Source organism: Enhydra lutris, unplaced genomic scaffold (assembly GCF_002288905.1).
Source record: "Enhydra lutris kenyoni isolate GAN:26980312 unplaced genomic scaffold, ASM228890v2 scaffoldscaffold50, whole genome shotgun sequence".
Taxonomy (NCBI): domain Eukaryota; kingdom Metazoa; phylum Chordata; class Mammalia; order Carnivora; family Mustelidae; genus Enhydra; species Enhydra lutris.
This window is the reverse complement of record NW_019154134.1, coordinates 15,041,904-15,062,049: the sequence shown is the minus strand read 5'-3', so window position 1 is coordinate 15,062,049 and position 20,146 is coordinate 15,041,904. Positions and strand designations below refer to the sequence as shown.

The 20,146-nt window shown below is 36.8% G+C and overlaps 1 protein-coding gene across 1 annotated transcript in view; it reads left to right on the top strand.

The window, feature by feature from the left end:
- Positions 1 to 20,146, top strand: part of LOC111156970 (ADAM metallopeptidase with thrombospondin type 1 motif 6) — a 300,261-nt gene that overhangs the window by 266,042 nt on the left and 14,073 nt on the right. The window contains exons 21-23 of the mRNA XM_022518156.1: positions 6,840 to 7,044; positions 16,420 to 16,596; positions 19,004 to 19,160. Coding sequence (XP_022373864.1) covers positions 6,840 to 7,044; positions 16,420 to 16,596; positions 19,004 to 19,160 — 539 coding nt within the window. The remainder of the gene's footprint in view (positions 1 to 6,839; positions 7,045 to 16,419; positions 16,597 to 19,003; positions 19,161 to 20,146) is intronic.

Here is a 20,146-nt window from a genome sequence, read left to right as displayed (position 1 = left end):
TATATGTGTCTCTCTATATATATATTTTAAGGGTAATTGACATTTGAATTAATGTACATAATTAAAATCAAGTTTTCTATCTCCTTTCCTTTTGTAATTCTAAAATAAAAAGTTATTAACTTTTTTTAGTTTGGAGGTAAGAAGATGGAATTTGAAAAAGAGAAATAAGAATATGAAAAAGAAAATTTGGGCTGACTTTTTCAGAAAGAGCTAAAGATAGGTATCTAAAATATTACTATTTATTAGTCCATTTTTTCTTAGTTCCTTTTAAATTTCTTTTTATTCCTTTGAATTCAGACTATGAAAAAGAAAATCTCAATTCTTTAGAATGGTGGTTGTACATCATAGAATTCCCAGTAGACATTGATATTCTAGAGGTGAAAATCATTGAAAGACTACTGAATTCAATAATACTTTAAATTAGTGTAGAAGAAAGGAAAGGAGATTTTTTTTTTTAGGTGATGATGTGATAATCATATTTGGTTTTGTAATACATATTAAAGCATAAAGTTTTTAAAACACAGATAAGAAGGGGCACCTGGGTGGCTCAGTGGGTTAAAGCCTCTGCCTCCAGCTCAGGTCATGATCTCAGGGTCCTGGGATCGAGCCCCACATTGGGCTCTCTGCTCAGTAGAGAGCCTGCTTCCTCCTCCATCTCTCTCTGCCTGCCTCTCTGCCTACTTGTGATCTCTGTCAAATAAATAAATAAAATCTTTAAAAACATAAAAATAAATAAAAAACAGATGAGTAAAAATAAGAAAATGAAAAATACCTGTAATACTTAAAATACCACTGTTAATATTTTGAAGTATTATCTCATCTTTTTTCTATGCTTGCATAGACATGTATATAAAACAAAATAATATTGTATTATTTCTGATGCTCTGTAGTTAGTTCTCAACATATTTTGAACATTAAATACCTTCTACAGAATTTAGTAGATATGTCATTGTTTAATTTGTTTTCTACTGCTGAACAATTGTGGCTGTGTCTTAGCTTTTGATTCCTTAAGATACCACAGCATTAACAATTTTTGCTATTAAAACTTTGCTCTCTATAACTATGCTCTTACGGTAAATAAATGGGAATAGAATTCCTTATTCAAGTGGAAATATATTTAAGTCTGTAAAACATTGTCAGATTGTTCTCCAGAGATAATGTATGAGTGTATATTCCTACTAACAGCATATTAGAATGTAATTTCCCTGAACTGCACAACACTGGATATTATTATTATTATTATTTTATTTCACTTAATTTCATTATTAGAGGCTGAGTGAGCAGGGTAGGGAGAAGGGGCAGAAGGAGAGGGAAAGAAAGAGATTCTTAAGCAGGCTCCATGCACAGTGGGAGCCCAAAGCAGGGCCTGATCTCACAATCCTGAGATCATGACTTGAGCTGAAATCAAGAGTCAAACACTTAACTGACTGATCCAACCAGGCATCCCTGGATATTATTATATTAGAAACAATCTTTGATTATCTTATGGGGGGGAAAAAGCCTTGATACCTAATTGTTGTGTTATGTTATACTTCTTGGATTGCAGATGAGACTGAACATTGAAAAACTATGTCCAGTGGCCATTCGTATTACTTCTTTTTGATTTTCCCTTCCATGGCCTAACCTATACCATTTTTCTACTGAAGTGTTTATCATTTTGTTGCTGATTCCTATGAACTCTTAATGTATTAAGGGTATTAATTCTTTTACCTCCATTTCAAATATTTTTCCTTGTTTGTCGTGTATTTTCCATATTATTTATGGTGTTATGATCTATTTTTACTCACAGAAGTCTTAAAATATTACATAGAAAATCTATCACACTTTTATTTCTTTCTTAGGTATAATGTTTAGGAAGGCTTTATCCACTCTAAGATTGTACTTTCGAAGTTTCCTTCAAAGTTTTTCTTCTTTTTATAATGTAAACTTTAATCTTCTTGAAATATATTTGCCTACTTTGAGGAAAGGGTCTATATTTATTTCCAAATTCCCAGTTCCATTATTAAAATTCCAAATGATATTTTTAAAATCAGAAATTATCTTTTTAAATAATGAAATACTTCAAATGTCTCTTAGTCATATTGGAGACTTTATAAGGAGGGTGTGGAAAAATAGAAGGTAGTAAGATTTATCTTTGTGCTTTATAAAGAAAATGACAGGACTAGGAAAAATAGATGAGAGAGGCATTGGTAGAGAAATACTAATTGTGTTTATTTGGAAGACCTTGAAGGGCAGAGGAAGCTTTGCCATGAAAAAATTAATGTGCTCATAGCAGCAGCTCTTTTGTGAGAAACAGTGTAGTAGTCAAGAGGGTAAGGTGAATAGGGACAGGAAAAAAAAAAAACAAGAATTCCAGAGGCATTCAGTGAAAATGGTGGGATTCCTAACAAAGGCTCAAATAATTGGAAAAAGGAAAAGGGAGGGGTTGATATTAAAGACCATGACTGATAGCAAGCTAGTGCCCCACCATGAGAAAAGGAAGTAATGCTGAGCTGGAATCCAAAGAGAATGACCAAGAGCTCAGTTTTGACCATGCTATCTTTCTATGGCAAGAATGTTTCTATATATGGCCTCATGTGAAGAATTCTTGAACAGTGAATATTATTCCTGTATGATACTGTGGTTTTTAAAGTTGTAAAAATAAGAGGGGCGAAAACAATAGAGTATTATACATTGTGATAATACAGTGACCACAAACTAAGAAACATTTTTTTAAGTAACTGCAATGTGAAAGGCACTGTGCTTTGGGAGAAATGGCTGCCTTGCCTAAAGACAATGTAATTGGGTAAATACCTATAAAAGTAACTATAGTTTAGGCAAAATATGTTAAGCACAATAAGAGAGTTATAAACAAAAGTGCTAAAGGATGCTTGGGCTGGGGAGAAATTTTTACTTGGGTGTTAGGTTAGGTTTTATTTAATGGTATCTTTTAGGATATAATGTTTAACAATTATATTGAGTCATTGTACCTCACCCAAGGACAAACATAATATGTTATTTTAACTTTAGAGGAAGTTTCATCATCAAAATTTAAGAGCTGCGGACAATCATAGAAATCATGTAGGCCAACTCCCATCGTGATGAGAGTATGTTAATCTCTGGTGATGTTTTCTCATTGTACCACACACCACTAATCAAATATCTGATGGCACCTGAATACTTCCAGTGCTTAATACTTGCTTATTTCATTGCCACAGTCTCAATTGCTGTAATTTCAGAGATATTTATTACATTCTTTTTTTTTTTTCCAATTTAGAAAAATCTCAGCTGTGAAACGTCTAGGGTATAGAGGCTTATACTCAATATTAGTTTTACTTTCCAATTAATGAGGAATGAGCAGATTTTCTTTTCTTTTTACCAACTTAATGTTTAGCAATTTTTTCTAAAACCTATTTTAAAATCAAACAAAGTTGTACCATCTTAATAAGTAATTAATAGTTTACATATTTGAATCTCCCTTTGAGTAAAGATGTTATTGTGAGATTATGAGGATTTTTAAAAAAATTTTGTTATGTTGATTTGTGACAAGGATTGATAATTAGATGCTTGACACTAGGTCAGAGGCTGGGAAGTCTCCCTATCTCTCTCTTTTAATCCAAACATCTAATATCATTTTATTTTCATATGTTCTGCCATTTCCCTTTAAGTTAAAAAGCAAAAATAATACTCTGCTTTTATGCTCAGTGCTTTCTTCAAATATTATGGTTAACCTAGGTAGGGGGAAATATTTTATAGTGTCTCTCTTATTCCCTGCCCCCAGTAATATTCTTGTTTGTCCTATTAAAGTACAGGCACTATGGGTCAAATTGACACAGTTTGCACCACACCACTCTTATTTCAGGCACTCAAGCCTGAATTCTACAAGTTGTTAATGTCTAATGGATATGAAGACACTTGTGAGGACGAAAACAATTTGACCACTTGGTGTTGGGAAGAGCTCAGAAAGAAGCTTCCCAGTGTTGTTCAGACTATAACAATTCAACCATTGATATTTCCAGAATTTTTATGTTCATATTTTTACCACCAAATCTAGAGAAGAAAATAAGGAGAAGGTCATCAGAGGGTCAAATACAATGGCGTGAAGGAAGCTGTATGTCTTAAACTGGATAGAGGAATAAAGAATATGCAGTGGCAAAATTGCCAAACTATTTAAATAACTTGGGTGTGATTTAATCCTTTAGAGAGACATGGGAAGGGATGATTTGGTGAGCAATAAAGATGCAACAGGGACTGAAATCAGAGTTCGAGTCAGAAGGGAAATTGGGAGGGTGGTTAATACTTTTACTTTCATACACTCCAAATTAAATGCTAGACTGATACATCTAGACTAAGAGACGTTTGGCAATAAAAGAGAGGGCAAAGAATAAAAAGGCGGAGGTGGACCTGACCTCGTCCAGCAAAGAACAGCAACACCTCCTGAATCACTGCTGTTACTCTGGGCACCTGTGTTTAATTTGAAGGCCTCCATCCCTCTTACATTATGAGACCTAATGAGATCATGGCTGGAGGTGGTATGACTGGACTTTTTGTGGCTGAGTTGTACACATTTCTGTTTTATCCCCTAATCTTTGTGATGAAATCACTGTTGCGAATTGAATCAGAGTTTCACTATGGCTGGCATGCAAGTTATTATTCTCAGTACACATTTTCCTCTTTACCAAAAATGGTACTAACAACTTGGGATCATGTTCATCTGTGGAAAACAAAATGGAAAGAATATGAAAATCCTTTAAATCTCCTCTGGAAAATGACTTAGAAAAACAACATTAACATCAGATTCTCAGGATTAAATCATCATTCTTTAAGTGAATTTTAGGTTGAAAATTTTTAATTTTTGGAAAGATGTATTCTAACTTTGAGAAACTGGTTAATTACAATATTTTTAAAAGCTGTAACTAAAGATAATACAAATAATAGTGAATAAAGGCCGTTGTTGCATATTTGGCTAACTACAGCTCAAATATAGAACCTAGTACTCTGACTTCACTCAGGTGTTATCTCCTACATACAAAACTTGGCACAATTAACTAAGCTCACAGAAATCGTGAGAAATTTGTTCTTAAGCTTTCATACTCTTCTGTCTGGAGATTCTCTTAACCTAAGAGTTGAGCATATCCACTGAGGATAGTTGCATAATCTATAAACACAGATTGAAGAAAATGACTTGTGACCTCATGCTTGTGACCTAGATCCTACTAGTTAGCAGAGTTAAGAATGAAATTCAGTGGAGGCAGTAACTGCTGGGGGATCTAGTCCTAGTTTCAACACTGCTCTTTTCATGATTTTGGAGAACCATTTTCCTCACACTACTCTGACTTCCTCTTCTATAAAACGAAGTACAAAACCTTGAATATAGTTGGCATTCAGCATATATTTATGAAATTAAATACAATATTATATCAATCAGGATTCTGGTTGGAAATAACACAACTTCGACTTCAGCTACTTTCTGCACAGAAGAGGGTTTGTTGGTTTACTTAACAAAGCTGAGGGAAGGGCAACGGTGGATTTCATTTAAGGAAGGGCTCCAGGACTCAAATACCATCAGGGCTGTCTTGTTCCTCTGCATTCTTTCACCTCAGCTAATTCTACTGGCAGGCCACATGGCCACCAGCAGCTCTTACATCTTAATGCTCTTTTGTGACAAAAAGGGAAAGACCCCTTTACTCTAGTATAGATAGAAAAATTTTAAAGCCAAATTCTCATTGGTCTGATTGGTATCTTGATTCACACCTTTTAACCAAATAATGTCCCTCAGAGAGTGAGTTCTGCAGACGTTTTACGTACATACACACATGCACACACATATACACACACTGAAATTACATATATATGAAAGTTCAGTGATGACTTTAGGAAAAAAGAGTGGTTCACCTATAAACGTGAAACATGTTCCTTTTGTTTTCGGTTTCCCACACTAGCTACATAGAAGCTGTTTTCAGGAGTAGAGGGATCAAAACAAGGGACCTCCATGTTTTCACGAAGCTGGCTCAGGCTCTGCTCTTGGTGCAGGTGTTTAAAGACTCCTACATCTTCAGGATGGACACCTGGGCTCTCTCTGCTCCATTAGCATAGTAAAGGCCTTCTATCTTATGCAGAGCCTGACATGCATTTCTGAAAAACAAACAAACAAACAAAAAAGCAAATTCCTAGCTCCTTTAATGTGGTTTTAGCACAAAATCCTTGATTGCAGGAGAACCTGCCTCAATGTGATAATAAATAAAGCTACTGCCGCTTTTTTGTTGGATGTCAGACACAATGTTAGAAGCTTTCGGTGGTGTGCTAAAGCAAGCTACTACTGGCTCCTGAAATCCTGTTATTAGCAGATCTTCTCTTGATACGTTCAGCATGGCAAGGATGTAGGTTGAAACTGATGATGGGCATTCACATCACAAAATTGGTAAATGGAACAAATCAAGACCCCTGACCTCCCATACAGACCTGGTTGTTAAACTCTTACCTAGCACATGACTGGAAGCTTCATATTTATTACTTTACTTAATCCTCATCACAGTCTCATGATGTATATTGTTATCTTCATTTTAAAAATTAATTTAGAAAAGGGGAGATATCAGTGTGGTTAAGAACATACATTGCATTACTTGTTTGGACCTGACTTCTGTCTGCTCCAAAGCCCTACACCTGGAAGGCAGCTGACCATGTGTTATCTTTTCCTTAGCAGCCCTTCCATTTGTCATTTCTCACATCAACCAACACTGAAATGTCAGCTCTTTTAGGGAGAGAATGTAATCCATTGGCAGAAGTGCTTTCACTCAGCTAAAAATCTCTGGCTACACTGAGGAAATGTTCTTCTGTGTTTCTTCCACTTCTTGCTGCAGGTGGTTCATTGGGGATTGGTTGGAGTGTAGCAAGACTTGTGATGGTGGAATGCGCACCAGGGCAGTGCTCTGCATCAGGAAGATTGGACCTTCTGAGGAGGAGACACTGGACTACAGTGGTTGTTTAACACACCGGCCTATTGAAAAAGAGCCCTGCAACAACCAGTCATGTCCACCTCAGTGGGTGGCTTTGGACTGGTCAGAAGTAAGGAAACATGAGGCTATATATTTTGAGCTCCAAAGCGTTTAATACTAAGGACACTTAACCATGTGAACGCCTTAGAACTCAACAAGTAGGGACTCCTTAACAGTAAATTTGGTCCTGTTATATTTTATTGCTGCTTGTCAGGAAGTAAGGGTTTTGGGGGTGGGGGGGCATGGTTAAGGAAATCAATGAAAAACTAGACATCAGTGTGATTAAAAATAAACCCAAAGTGAATTTGAAAGAATATAATAGTATTCACATAAGTGATTTTTCTCCTTCTTTGCTATTCTTTTTTTTTCTTCTTTGCTATTCTTGAGCAGCAAAATAAGCTCAGAATTAGTGATAGATCTTTTCTCCCCACATAATGTAGCCTAACTACATAATTCATACATTTGAATATTTATCAATTTTTAATCACTTACTATATATCTAAATATGTTTTAATTGCTTCTGTTGCATCTGGGGAAGAAACATGGATTTGAGGGTTATAATATACCAAAAAGTCAAATTCAGATTTTATCATTATCTCTGCTTATATGATCGGAGAGGGAGACCTAAGATAATGGTTTTCCAGCATACATGTGTATAAAAGAGCCTAAAACAATCCAAAGGACTCAGAAAAATGGTCTTATGAAAAATAAGGTAAGAGGTAGAGTTAATTCTTGACTCCTCATTCTGCATGAGACATAAACATATAAACACCATGCCATTCTCCACATTTCCCAAAGAAGGGTTGAATTCTTCTGTAGAATTCTAAAAAGAATGAATACCTGGCTACATAACTAAAGGTCATTCTTCCAATTTAGCCAAACAGGATGCATTTCCTGCTGGAAACATTGTGGTACTTGCTTTGGGTATTTCCTGTAGACCTCATAAGTTTGTTAAAATAATAATAATAAATAAATAAATAAATAAATAAATAAACAAACAGAAAACATACATTATTCTTTAGGAACCTCCGGATGTAACTTTTCCCCTTCTGAATCTTACTTCTAGAGTGGCCTTATTTTACTAGAGGCATGGGCCTAAAAGAGGGACTGTGTTTAAGATGGTACATGGAAATGGGAGATTCTGACCCATTGTGGTTATCTATGGAATCTGTGGTGGGAGTTGGGAGTGTTCTCCCAAGTTTCCTGGCCAAACTCCAGCTCCAGTAATTACGTCTGCCTACTTAACTTTTGTGTTTCAATCAAATGCAGAGATATGCTTGGTATTATTCACTGAGTGGTTATGGAAAACAGTATGAAGTTTCTGTTCCTTAAAAGTGGGTGGATTAACTTCTAAATTGATTTTTTTAAAAGGTTTTGTTTATTTATTTATTAAGAGAGAGAGAGAGCACAAGAAGCGGGGAGGTCAGAGGGAGAAGCAGACTCCCTGCTGAGCAGGGAGCCCAATGTGGGACTCGATCCTGGGATTCTGGGATCATAACCTGAGCCAAAGGCAGTTGCTTAACCCACTGAGCCACAAAGATGCCCCTCCTAAATTGATTTGAAAGATAAAACCTACTGATAAAGAATAGACATTCTACAGAGTTATACATAAATTGGTAATTTTACCTGAAATTCAGTGCCTAAGACCCTCTAGAAGTTCACAAGTAGCTACTGAGAATGATGAAAAATTTGTTATTAGAAAACCATAGTGGAAGACGTGACTTTTGTCTTCAACAGTTTTAACGTTTCAGGTCAAGCCCCTACTTATAATTTAGTGCTAAATAAACACACTGGAATGGGCACTACAAATAACACAAAAGAATCCTGTAAACTTGGGAAAGTAAATGTCCATGAAACAACTAGAGAATGATATAAGATAGTGTTTAATAAATGAGGTAGAAATGTATAAGTGATATAGAAATTTAGAGCTGAGAAGGTCAGAATAGACTGAGGTAGGATCAGAAAGCTTTTTAGGTGATGAGAATTAAACTGAATATTGAAATATGGGATATGAAATAGGGAAGAGATTAGAGAAACTGGAGAAGATATTCCTGATGTCAGGATAGAGTTATTTATTCAGTTACTTATTCAGAAAATATTGCTGAAACAAATGAGTAGAAACACAAACATTTTGTGGTCCAAGTAGGGTGGTGAAGAGAGTTTGTTTTAAAGAGTAAATGGAAAAGAAGATTGAGTAAAGTAGTAATAGATAATAAAAAGGATTGAATACAGAAACGTATACATCATCTTTCTACCCAAAGTGGAAAAAAGTAGTTAAGTTCATAAGCAGACACAAGAAGAAATTTCTGCCAACCATGAAAACACTAAAATCACACGCATAGATTTCACGTTAATCTCTTGATCTACACTTTTCTATATCAGTATATTTTTATTTTAACATAAAACAAATATAATCACCTTGAGAAATGGCATATGTATAGTTATTGTTATTTCCATTTCAAATACCTTTTTAAAGTTTTCTTCTGAAATCAACTTCATATAGGTTGTATTTGCCCTGCTCTTCGAATTTTGATTCTCTGTTGTTTGTTTGTTTTTAGAGAGAGCACACGCAAGCAAGCAGTGGGGCGGGGAAGGGCATAGGGATAGGGAGAGAGAGAATCGGTAGGAGGCTCCACACCTAGCCCAGAGCTCTACATGACGCTCCATCTCAGGACCCTGAGATCATAGCCTGAGCCAGAATCAAGATGCTTAACCAACTGAGCCACCTGGGTGCCCCTAGAATTTTGATTCTTACCCATCCATTCTTAGAGGTGACTTGCTCAAATATGTCTGAGAGGCTCTTAAGCACTCCTGGAGCCTTCCTGAAGAATAGCATGAATAAGTTAGGTGGGCTTTTAATCACATTTCTGCTACCTTCTTTAAGGTAGCTAAATCAGGGGCTCCTGAGTGGCTCAGTTGGTTAAGCACCTGACTCTTGATTTGGGTTGAGGTCATGATCTCAGGGCTCTGAGATCAAGCCCTCCATGAGATCAAGTGTGGGCTCTGCGATAAGCATGAAGCCTGCTTAAGATTTTCTTTTTCTCGGGGCGCCTGGGTGAGTCAGAGGGTTAAGCCTCTGCCTTCGCCTCAGGTCATGATCTCAGAGTCCTGGAATTGAGCCCCGCATCGGGCTCTGTGCTTGGCAGGGAGCCCGCCTCCCCCTCTCTCTCTGCCTGCCTCTCTGCCTACTTGTGATCTCTGTCTCTCTGTCAAATAAATAAATGAAATCTTAAAAAAAAAAAAAAAAAAGATTTTTCTCTCTCTCCCTGTGCCCCTCCTGCCACCCACCTCAACCCCCACAGCTGTTCATGTAAATGTGCTCAAAAACAATAAAATATATAAAGATTTTTAAAAATTAATTAGAAAAAAAAGATAGCTAAGTCAAAGCTTAGGAGAAAGAGGTAGTGCGGAAGATGTCGTATGTACATGTTGGGACTACTGTTTCAAGGGAAGCATTGGTGGCTGCTGTTGTCTCTCCACAGACAATCTGAGAAAACTGTAGGGGTAGGCATAGGTCAAGAAATGCTGCCATTACCATCTCAAAGATTCTAGGTGAACACTGTCTGCACCATCATCTTTATTCTTTGGATCTTCCTCGGGAAAAAGGACCTAAGCTTTATGCCATATAGGCTTTCCTATTTATTTTCCAAAGGAGTGGTCTACTCTCACACTTCCATTTCCTTACTTTACTAGGATGGCCACTTCTTCCCTAGATGGATTAAAAATAAACAAAAGTAAATAATATTAAGTGAAATAAATGTCTGAGTCGCTATGGAGACCAAAGTGAGAACAAGGAGCCTGTTCTACCTAAAGGAACAGAATACCTCCCACTAATGAAAAGAGGAGGTCCTAGCAACAGAGAAGGGCATATTCTATCTTTTTTAGTTAACTGCTACAAATATTTCACACAATATTCTTTTGACACGCCCCTGGAAACTTCCCTCCTTTTTCAGCCCCTTCCCCACTTCCAACTATCAGCTGTCTGAGCTGTGCTAATCACAAGGGAGAGGTTCAACTGGTGAAAACATGTTGCAGCAAGAGGAATGTACCCTTTGACCTTTTCCTTTTCTTTGCCAGCGCTCTAATATAAAATTTCCATTGTTCCAAAGCCAGGAACCATTTTTCGTTTTCCCCATCAGTGAAACCCACCCGGTGTTTATGGCAAAAGAAAAAAAAAAAAAAAAAGCCAAATTACCTTGGTGGAAAATGGCTCTTCAGCAATCTTTTTGTGAGACTAATGAAGGCACGGCTTTCCCATTTCCTATAATCTAGCTTCACTCTTGGGATCACCCATGCTATGTTGGACTTAAATGGTTTTCTCTTTTTGCCCTCTCTTGGCAAATAACTTTTAAAAGCATTGCTGCATACTGTGGATGGGCTCCAACAATCCTAAGCCATTCTTTTGATGTATTGGAATAGTTTCTTTTGACTCCCACAGAGCAACCATTGAAAAAGATCTGTTTCTTGTACTTACTCTTGGACAAGAGGATAACTGCTGGCATCATATTCAATTGATTTTCTAGGACATACATTCAGGTAGCATTACTTAAGAAGGACTGAGGGGTGTTGGAAAGGGTGGAAAACCTACCTTCAGGGGACTGTGCTTTGTTTTTGAAGACAGTTGTGACATCGCCTTGTTGATTCTTAGGTTCTACTCTGGTGCTATAACAAAGTGAATTAAACCTATCTCTCCAGAGAGAACTCAGTCCAACCCCAAAATGGTAAAATTTCTATCCTTTACATATGAGAGCCAAATTCTTTTCTCTGGTGTGGTTCCAAATACTTTTCTCTACAAAATATGTTTTTCTTTTTTAATCATTGATCATTAAAGCTAAAGCATAAATGCTTCTATCATAAAAATTACCTGAGATGAAAACACAAAACAAATGGTCTGGTCATATTTTAAATAATTGTAAAATTTTGATTTTATGAATAAATAAGAAAAATAGGTATTTACCTGCAATAAAGAAAAATAGCGAGAAATAATTTTACCAAAGAATGGATTCAGGGCTGCTGGGTGGCTCAGTGGGTTAAGCCTCTGCCTTCGGTTCAGGTCATGATCTCAGCGTCCCTGGAATCGAGCCCCACATTGGGCTCTCTGCTCACAAGGGAGCCTGCTTCCCCGCTCTTTCTCTGCCTGCTGCTCTGCCTACTTGTGATCTCTCTCTCTGTGTCAAATAAATAAATATAATCTTAAAAAAAAAAAAAGAATGGATTGTCCACTGAAATAGTATCTTCTACACAGCAACCTATAATTTATTGTGAGAATGAATGGAATGGATTTTGATGTTTATACCTATGCTTTCATCTAAAAAAGTGAATTCTATTACTCATCTCAGGATTCAATATCTAATTGTTACTAATGAATTTTAGTGTGTAGTAAAAAAAATATGTAAAAATCTACCCTTTATGTGGGCAGAGACCAATGATTATTTCTGAAGAATGCTCTGAAGCATTAATACTTATTAATCATATACCTAATCATGGCTACATCTTGCTTTTCTAAAATTTCTTATTTTTTAATTTAATTTTATTTCATTTATTTATTTATTTTAAAGATTTTATTTATGTATTTGAGAGAGAGATCACAAGCAGGCAGAGAGGCAGGCAGAGAGAGAGGGGGAAGCAAGCTCCCCGCTGAGCAGAGAGCCCGATGCGGGGCTTGATCCCAGGACCCTGGGATCATGACCTGAGCCAAAGACAGAGGCTTTAACCCACTGAGCCACCCAGGCACCCCAAAAATTTCTTATTTTTTTAGACAGTTAAATAAAACTGAAACTGTCAGATGGATAAACCTGTTTATCAGAAGGCTAGAGAGATGAAATGTAGGCTGTGTAAAGCAGAAGGAAGAAATAAAAATAAAAACAAGCTGAGAGACATCTCTGCTTGAACATCTCTGACCTAAGATCAAAATAATTTGCCAGATAGAGTTCTCCTTGGATGAACCTGGTCTAAGTGGCATCCCTAATGCCTTTACTGGTTGTTGTTGTTGTTTTTACAAGCAATTTTTAAACACTGAATTTCATAATCTCCCTTAAGAAGTACAATATTTGCAGAGAACAGAGGTGAGGCTTTGGCCACAGACGTGTAGTATTTGTGGCTAGGTCTGCAGGGGTCAGGGCTGGTGTATTTATTGAATCAGAAACTGGCAGAAATGTAGTTTTCAGTCATTCATTATTTTGAGAATCCAGTGGATTATTCCTACTTCTAGTGCAATGGGAAGGAATATCCTCAGCTTATTTAGTGGAGTTGGGCTGTAATTTTCTAAAATTATTTTTTTGCCTCAGTAGAGGTTGTCATTGTATTCTCAGTTTTGCGTATAATCATATGTTGTCCCACAGAGAGTTTGTGTCTCAGTGTATTTACTTTTCAGAGCTTTGTTCTGGTAGAAACTTGCTATCTGGATTTATCTATAAATCTTTCTCAGTGCTTCAGTTTCTCCCCTGTAGAGTAGGTGTGAAAATAGTACTTCCTAACATTTCTGTGAGGATCAGGTAGAGTATGACATGCAAAGTACTTAGAACACTGTCTGGTGCTTAATAAATATTGGTGTTGCTTTCTCTTTTTATTCTTCTCCCGCTTGATACCAGTGTTACTTGTTTCAGTTTGGTTTTGGTTTCCTGGGAACTTCTAGACATGAATGAATGAATTTTCTGTCATTGCATTGTCTTGCTCCCCTAACTGTTAGCAGGACTTTGGCATAGGCTCTTAGCAAAGACTGCTAGATATTAACACATTCTTCAAATAATAACAGAAGCTTCTTGCTACTGGAAAAAGGTATTCAAATAAGCAAAAAGCATATATCCCCAGCTTTTATATACATACATATGCTTTTAAAATGTAAAGGGAGAGGGGAGTGTCACAAGTGTATTTATTAATAAATGTTGCCAATATGGAAAACTAATCATAGCTTAAAATACTAAAATTGAATTTCTTATCTATCCTATGTGTTTTTGCCTATCTCCCTAAAGTCAGAATTAATCTTCTTTTTGTATCTCAATTTATTTTTTAATAATTAGTTAATACTTCTTATGTGTTCCCATGACTTTGTTTCTGCTGCTGAGAGCTATAATGTGGATCCGAAGGCCTAAAATTTAGTTCCTCCTCTACCATTTGCTGTTTCACCTTAAGTGACTTAAGCTTTCCTTATCTGTAACTGTTCTCAAACATTTGTGTAAGAATAATGTCTTTGAAAGTGTTTCATGCGTGAGCTGTGAAACTTTAATGAGATATAAGGTAGTAGTGTTATTATTGATGATAATATTAAGCAATAAGAAAGTGACAGAACTATCTTCTAAGGCTTTGGCTTCTAACACTGGTGGATGGTGAGGAGACTTCGTGCAAAGTCAGGAGGACTAGACACGAGTGGGGCATGCTCAAGAGACTAGAATCAGGGCTTTATTCATTCTACAGAACACATGCAGGAGATGATTGCATGTCTTGGTTTCTTGAAATATAAAGTATTGGGAGTGTTATGATGATCACATGAGATAATAAGTGCAAAGCACATAGTGTAATGCCTAACATCCAGGAGACAGTGGGAGTTAGTATTGGGTCTGCCATTTAGTAGCTGCATGACTTTCTACCACTTGCTCTTAGACGGTTTCCTCATTTTAAAGACAGAGTAATAATTGTCATCTGACAGGATTTTTGTGAAGACTATGTAAATTACAGCACTTAACACAACACTTGGTATATACCATGTTTATTAAATGGTATCTGCTATTATCATCATTATTTTTAGTAGTGGTTAACTAACAGAAATGACAGCAGCATTGGCATTGTGTGTGGCACTGGGCTAGCCCTGGAGAATACAGCACATTAGTGTGGAGCGATGAGTCTGGAGAGGTAAGCGTAGCCTTCCTATCAGGATATAGTAAGCATATTTAGAATTTGAATTTTTATCTTGTAGACAATAGCAAGCCATTGAAGGATTTTTCTGTTTTAATCACAAGAGCATATAATTGGATTTCTCCTTTGGAGAGTGAACGGAGATAAGAGCAAGAAACAGGAGACCTCTTAGAAAGCCAGTGCAGGGGCACCTAGGTGCAGTCGTTAGGTGTGTCTGCCTTGGGCTCAGGTCATGATCCCAGGGTCCTGGTATCAAGCCCCACATCAGTCTCCCTGCTTGGTGGAGAGCCTGCTTCTCCCTCTCCCATTCCTCAGGCTTGTATTCCCTCTCTTGGTGTCTCTCTCTCTGTCAAATAAATAAAATCTAAAGAATAAAGAAAGAAAGAAAGAAAGAAAGAGAGAGAGAGAAAGAAAAGGAAAGAAAAGAAAGAAAGCCAGTGCAATATTACATGAAAAAAATGATGTTTGTCTGAAGTAAGGTTAGTGGCAGTGGAGACAAAGAGAAATCAATAGATGTGAGAGAGCTGTAGGGGCTCCACACTCAGCAGGGAGTCAACTTGAGGATTCTCTCTCCTTCTCCCTCTACCATCCACCCTGTTTCCTCTCATTCTCTCTCTCTCTCTCTCTCTCTCCCCCCTCCCTCCAAAATCAGTCAATCAATCAATCATTTTAAAAAACTATTAGCTTCTGGAAGGTAGGGATCATCTTATTTTTAATATCCCCTTCTCAGTCTAGTGTAACTCTTACAGTGGATCTGGAAATTTCTTCTTTCTTTCTTTCATTCTAATGAAAGGTATAGAAGCATGTTTTTTAAAAGTGTTATGGGTAAGGTCATCACTTGACTGAGAGGAAGAACAGATTTTAAGGAAGGTTTCAGATGTGCAGGGGAGAAAGTTGGAGACTTTAGTCAGTCACCATGTTTAATAGGTGACTCTAGAAAGATAACATTCCACTTAACCTGGAGAAAAGGTAAATAATAGACTTTGTGACATAGGAAGAAGCATTTTTTCCTCAGTATGAAGATCAGACTGGTTCAACTAAAGAACAGTCAAAATTCATTATGTTTGGGAAATTCATTATGGACAGAGGAAATCCAGAGATTTTCTGTGCAATAAACTCCACCAATGGCCATGTATGCTTAGTTACCATCCTCTAAGAAAACACACCTCAGTCAACCCCTAGCCTGCCTCACAAAGATGAGTTCTCATGGTCTACGAATAATGGAAGGATTCTTTTTGGAAGACTACATCCAGCAGGTAGGAAACCAAAGATTCCACATTCCAAAAATTAGCAGAGTCTTATCACAGCTGAATGTGGCCAAGGATAGGGAGGAATCGAGGAATAAACCTACCTACAATAAAAGAAATAAGTTAGCCAAGAAAAGCAAACTTTGGCTTTAGCCCTTAAAGTCCTTAGGGAAAAATATAAAAGTACTTTTGCCTAAAAACTTAAGGAATTTTCATATCTGAAAGACTTTGCCCAGAATTTAGTGTATATGCATATTGTATACCCAAACACATTTACTTCAAGAAAGATTTTTCTCCCAATTTTCCTCTATCTTTAGAATGCTGTTATTTATTTGTTTCATTTCCAGTGTACTCCCAAATGTGGTCCAGGATTCAAGCATCGGATTGTTCTGTGCAAGAGCAGTGACCTCTCTAAAACATTCCCAGCTGTGCAGTGTCCAGAAGAGAGCAAACCCCCTGTCCGTATCCGCTGCAGTTTGGGCCGCTGCCCTCCTCCTCGCTGGGTGACTGGAGACTGGGGCCAGGTAAGGCAGTTGCACAGCGGGGCTCCTACTGAAGCAGCACCTTGAGACCCTTGAGTTTCCTGCCTGGGTCGTTATGAGAGCTTAAGAGTTGAGTAACACCACTGAGAAATCTAGGTATGAGATACAAGAATGAAAAAAATGCACACGCAGCAGCTGCCACACATAGACCCATTTAACTGTGTCTCTCCCACGCCCACACACTTCCTAATTTTACCTACTTCTTGGATCTTAACATTTTAACTTAAAATGGAAAGAGAAGTCTATATGGGCAGATATTTGAGCAAGCCAAAACAAACTTTGGATTCTAGTCCTATCTCTCAACTACTTCAAGAACAAATCAGTTAATATCAGTGTCTTAACTTTACTACTTGCAAAGTAGCTCCTCTTAACTTCACAGAAAAGTTATGGGTGTTACGTTGATCAGTCTTTGCAATATTATTAATATTTATTCTTCAATAGGTTTATCAGATGGACATGAGTTGGGAAGCCAGTATATAAGGCTTTTCATATGTATTTTTATTAGACACATTTTATGTTCTAATTTACATTTTTTCTTTTTTTATTCTTACTTTTAAATTTTGCTATCTAATAGAAGACCACCTTAAATCCTTTTAAAACAAACTGGTATGTTTGATTAAAAGGAAAATTGAGTTTTATTCTTTTGAATGTCAAAAAGAGAATCTATTAGGTTACATTTTAAAAAAATGCTCCAGAAAATAAGTTTCTAGATGGTTATTGCCCTTTTCCTGTGGTCTTATAATTAACCTTGTAGCTAGTTGTTTCCTAAAATCTGAGGCCCAAATAAATCATGATACATAACTATACGAGTATGGTTTTGGACCTGCCATTACTTCTTTAAAATGGCATTGCATAGAAGTAGTTGGCAAAATTCTGGCCAAACTTAGGTATTTCTAGAGTATAGCAGTATCTGGACCTCTTTTGTTACATTTGGGAGAGGGCAAAAGATTTTCAGTCTTCATTAAGGCAAATAAATATACTTTCTCTGTGCTTGGTCAGCCCTGTGGGTAAACAGGAAAAAATATGATCATAACATAGTTAACATTTGCATTTGTATAACAAACCATTAATAATTTGCATTTGTATAGCAGTATTTAATTTATAAAATACTTAAATGGATACACATGATAGGGTAAAGCATTATAAGCAATTATGTGTGTCACTGTGGAAGTGTAAGTTTCATAATATGGAATTGATATGCTATTAAAGAATCAGAACAGACATGCTCTCATAATTTTTATTTAAACCAGGTAGACATTTCCTTCCTTACATATTCTTTGTTGCAATGCACTATTATATAAAAGTCAGTTGAAAGTTTTTGCATGTTAGTGATTTTGCCAAATTTATAGTCAGTTTCAGATTATTTTTTAAAATATTGTCAAGTCCTTTTCTTCTCATCTATATTTTAAATTCAGTTTCCTAACATTAAAATTAGCTGGTAAAAATATATTCTCAAGGATGCTTTAATACATGTTTATGGTCCCGTTTGTTCGTCATTTTGTATTTAAACTTTTTTTTAATAAATGTGTCTATGAATATCCTTGCAAGTCCTATAAGTGCTTTGAGAGTTTTTAACAAATAAATTCAAAAGGGCCTCAGTTTGTTTACCTTGTAAACATCACCATCACCTGTCTTGGCACTGGCTAGCTCATCTCCTTGATCCCAAATCTCACAGGCTTTGCTGGCATTCTGGGTGGCAGACCTAAAGGGTAGACCCAGCTTCATTCTTCAGCCTGGACAGCTGATTAGTCCCTGCTGAAACTAAGTCACTCTGAGAGTAACTTCAATTCGGAAGTAACTAAATTCCCGATAGATGAAAAAGAAGAGGGAGACATGCTGCTTGGTTCACATTTGTGTGACTGACATCTTAGAAAACTCAGAATACTTATTTAAGCTCTTTTTTTTTTTTTTTTTTAAACTGGTCCCCATTACCAGCCTGCACAGCAGTCACTGCTCTTATACTGAACTCACATTTTGATCAGATACACAGTGCTCCGGTAGACCATCAGATTGTTTACCCGTAAGCCTATAATAAATAGGGAGCAGAAGTGATGTCCAGCCCCAGAATCTCTAATCTACTTCATCCTGAGGATTTTCTTATTGTACTCCTGTGACAGTTCACCTACTTGGAACTGTTAGAAAAGTAGCCCAAGAAATCTCTTGTTCCTTGGGAGCTATATTGCTTCCATTTTCTAGGGTAATCACATGACCTGTGAATTTCCAAACCAGTTCTAGAGGAGAATGACTTAATCATACCCCTCTCCAAGATGAACTTCATATGGATTTTAAAAGCTAATATATATATGGTATTTGAGAAGTATAGTATCTTTTTACCTGCTGAAAATTATTGATATCAGTATTTTGTTTTCCCCTGTGTCTTTGGGTTTAGTGTTCTGCTCAGTGTGGCCTTGGCCAGCAGATGAGGACTGTGCAGTGTCTCTCCTACACTGGACAGGCATCTGTTGACTGTCCAGAAACTGTTCGACCTCCATCGATGCAGCAGTGTGAAAGCAAATGTGACAGTACCCCCATTTCCAATACTGAAGGTGAGTTTCCCATGGAGAAAGGGCCTGTGTGTCTAGTGACTCACCTGTACTGGTTCCCAGGGTTTGAAGAGCCCCATAAAGACGCCATTGTTAGTGTAGTTTGTACAGAGCTTTTGTGAAAGCTGCACGTTTACTGGATATGTGATAAGGAAACCTACATTTTTTCCCCTGACTCTGACACTAACTATATGACCTTGTTAATCACTTAACCTTTCTGGAGCTAAGTTCGCTTATCTATACCGTGGGAGACTGGAGTGGGTAACCTCTAATGTCACATCCAACCTAGCATTCTGTGTTTGACTTGTGCCAGAATTGAGAGATGATTTCTAATGAACCACAGTTTGAAGTGAAAACTTCTGTTTCTTTTTGGAGGTAACAACGGATCTCTACCATCATGAAGGTTAAAATTCATGCTTGTTATACATATAATGAAAGCATATGTTTGAAACTGTGTTTCAAATGTTAATTTTCTCATTGTAGAAAAGAAGAAAAAGATAATTACGTAGCTGTTTATAGAGGAAGACAGTGTCTTTGGGCTCAGAGGTTTCTCTTTCTTATGTATTGGGCAATCAATCACATAGGTTTAGAGGTCCATTTTTCTTTCTGAGTTGGAAGATAAATGGTTGAGGTAGAAAAGAGGATATAACTATCATATTAAGTTCCTGTGTATTGGATATTATGATAGGCCCTTTATATTTATGTCCACCTAATATGTCTCATATACATAAATATCTGTGTGTGTGTGTACATGCACATGCATGTTATAATATGACAAGAACCTTCCAACAGCTGCTATTACTGAGGAGGAAACTGAGGTTCAGAGAACGATAGTGACTTGCCCAAATTAGTAGACTCAGGATTTGAACCCAGATACGGCAGAGCCCAAGGACATGTCAGTTTCAACATTTTTATGCTATTCTTAATTCACTCTTTAAGGATGGTATTTTAGCATGAAAAAGAGCTTCTGGTTATAAAGTTACAACACT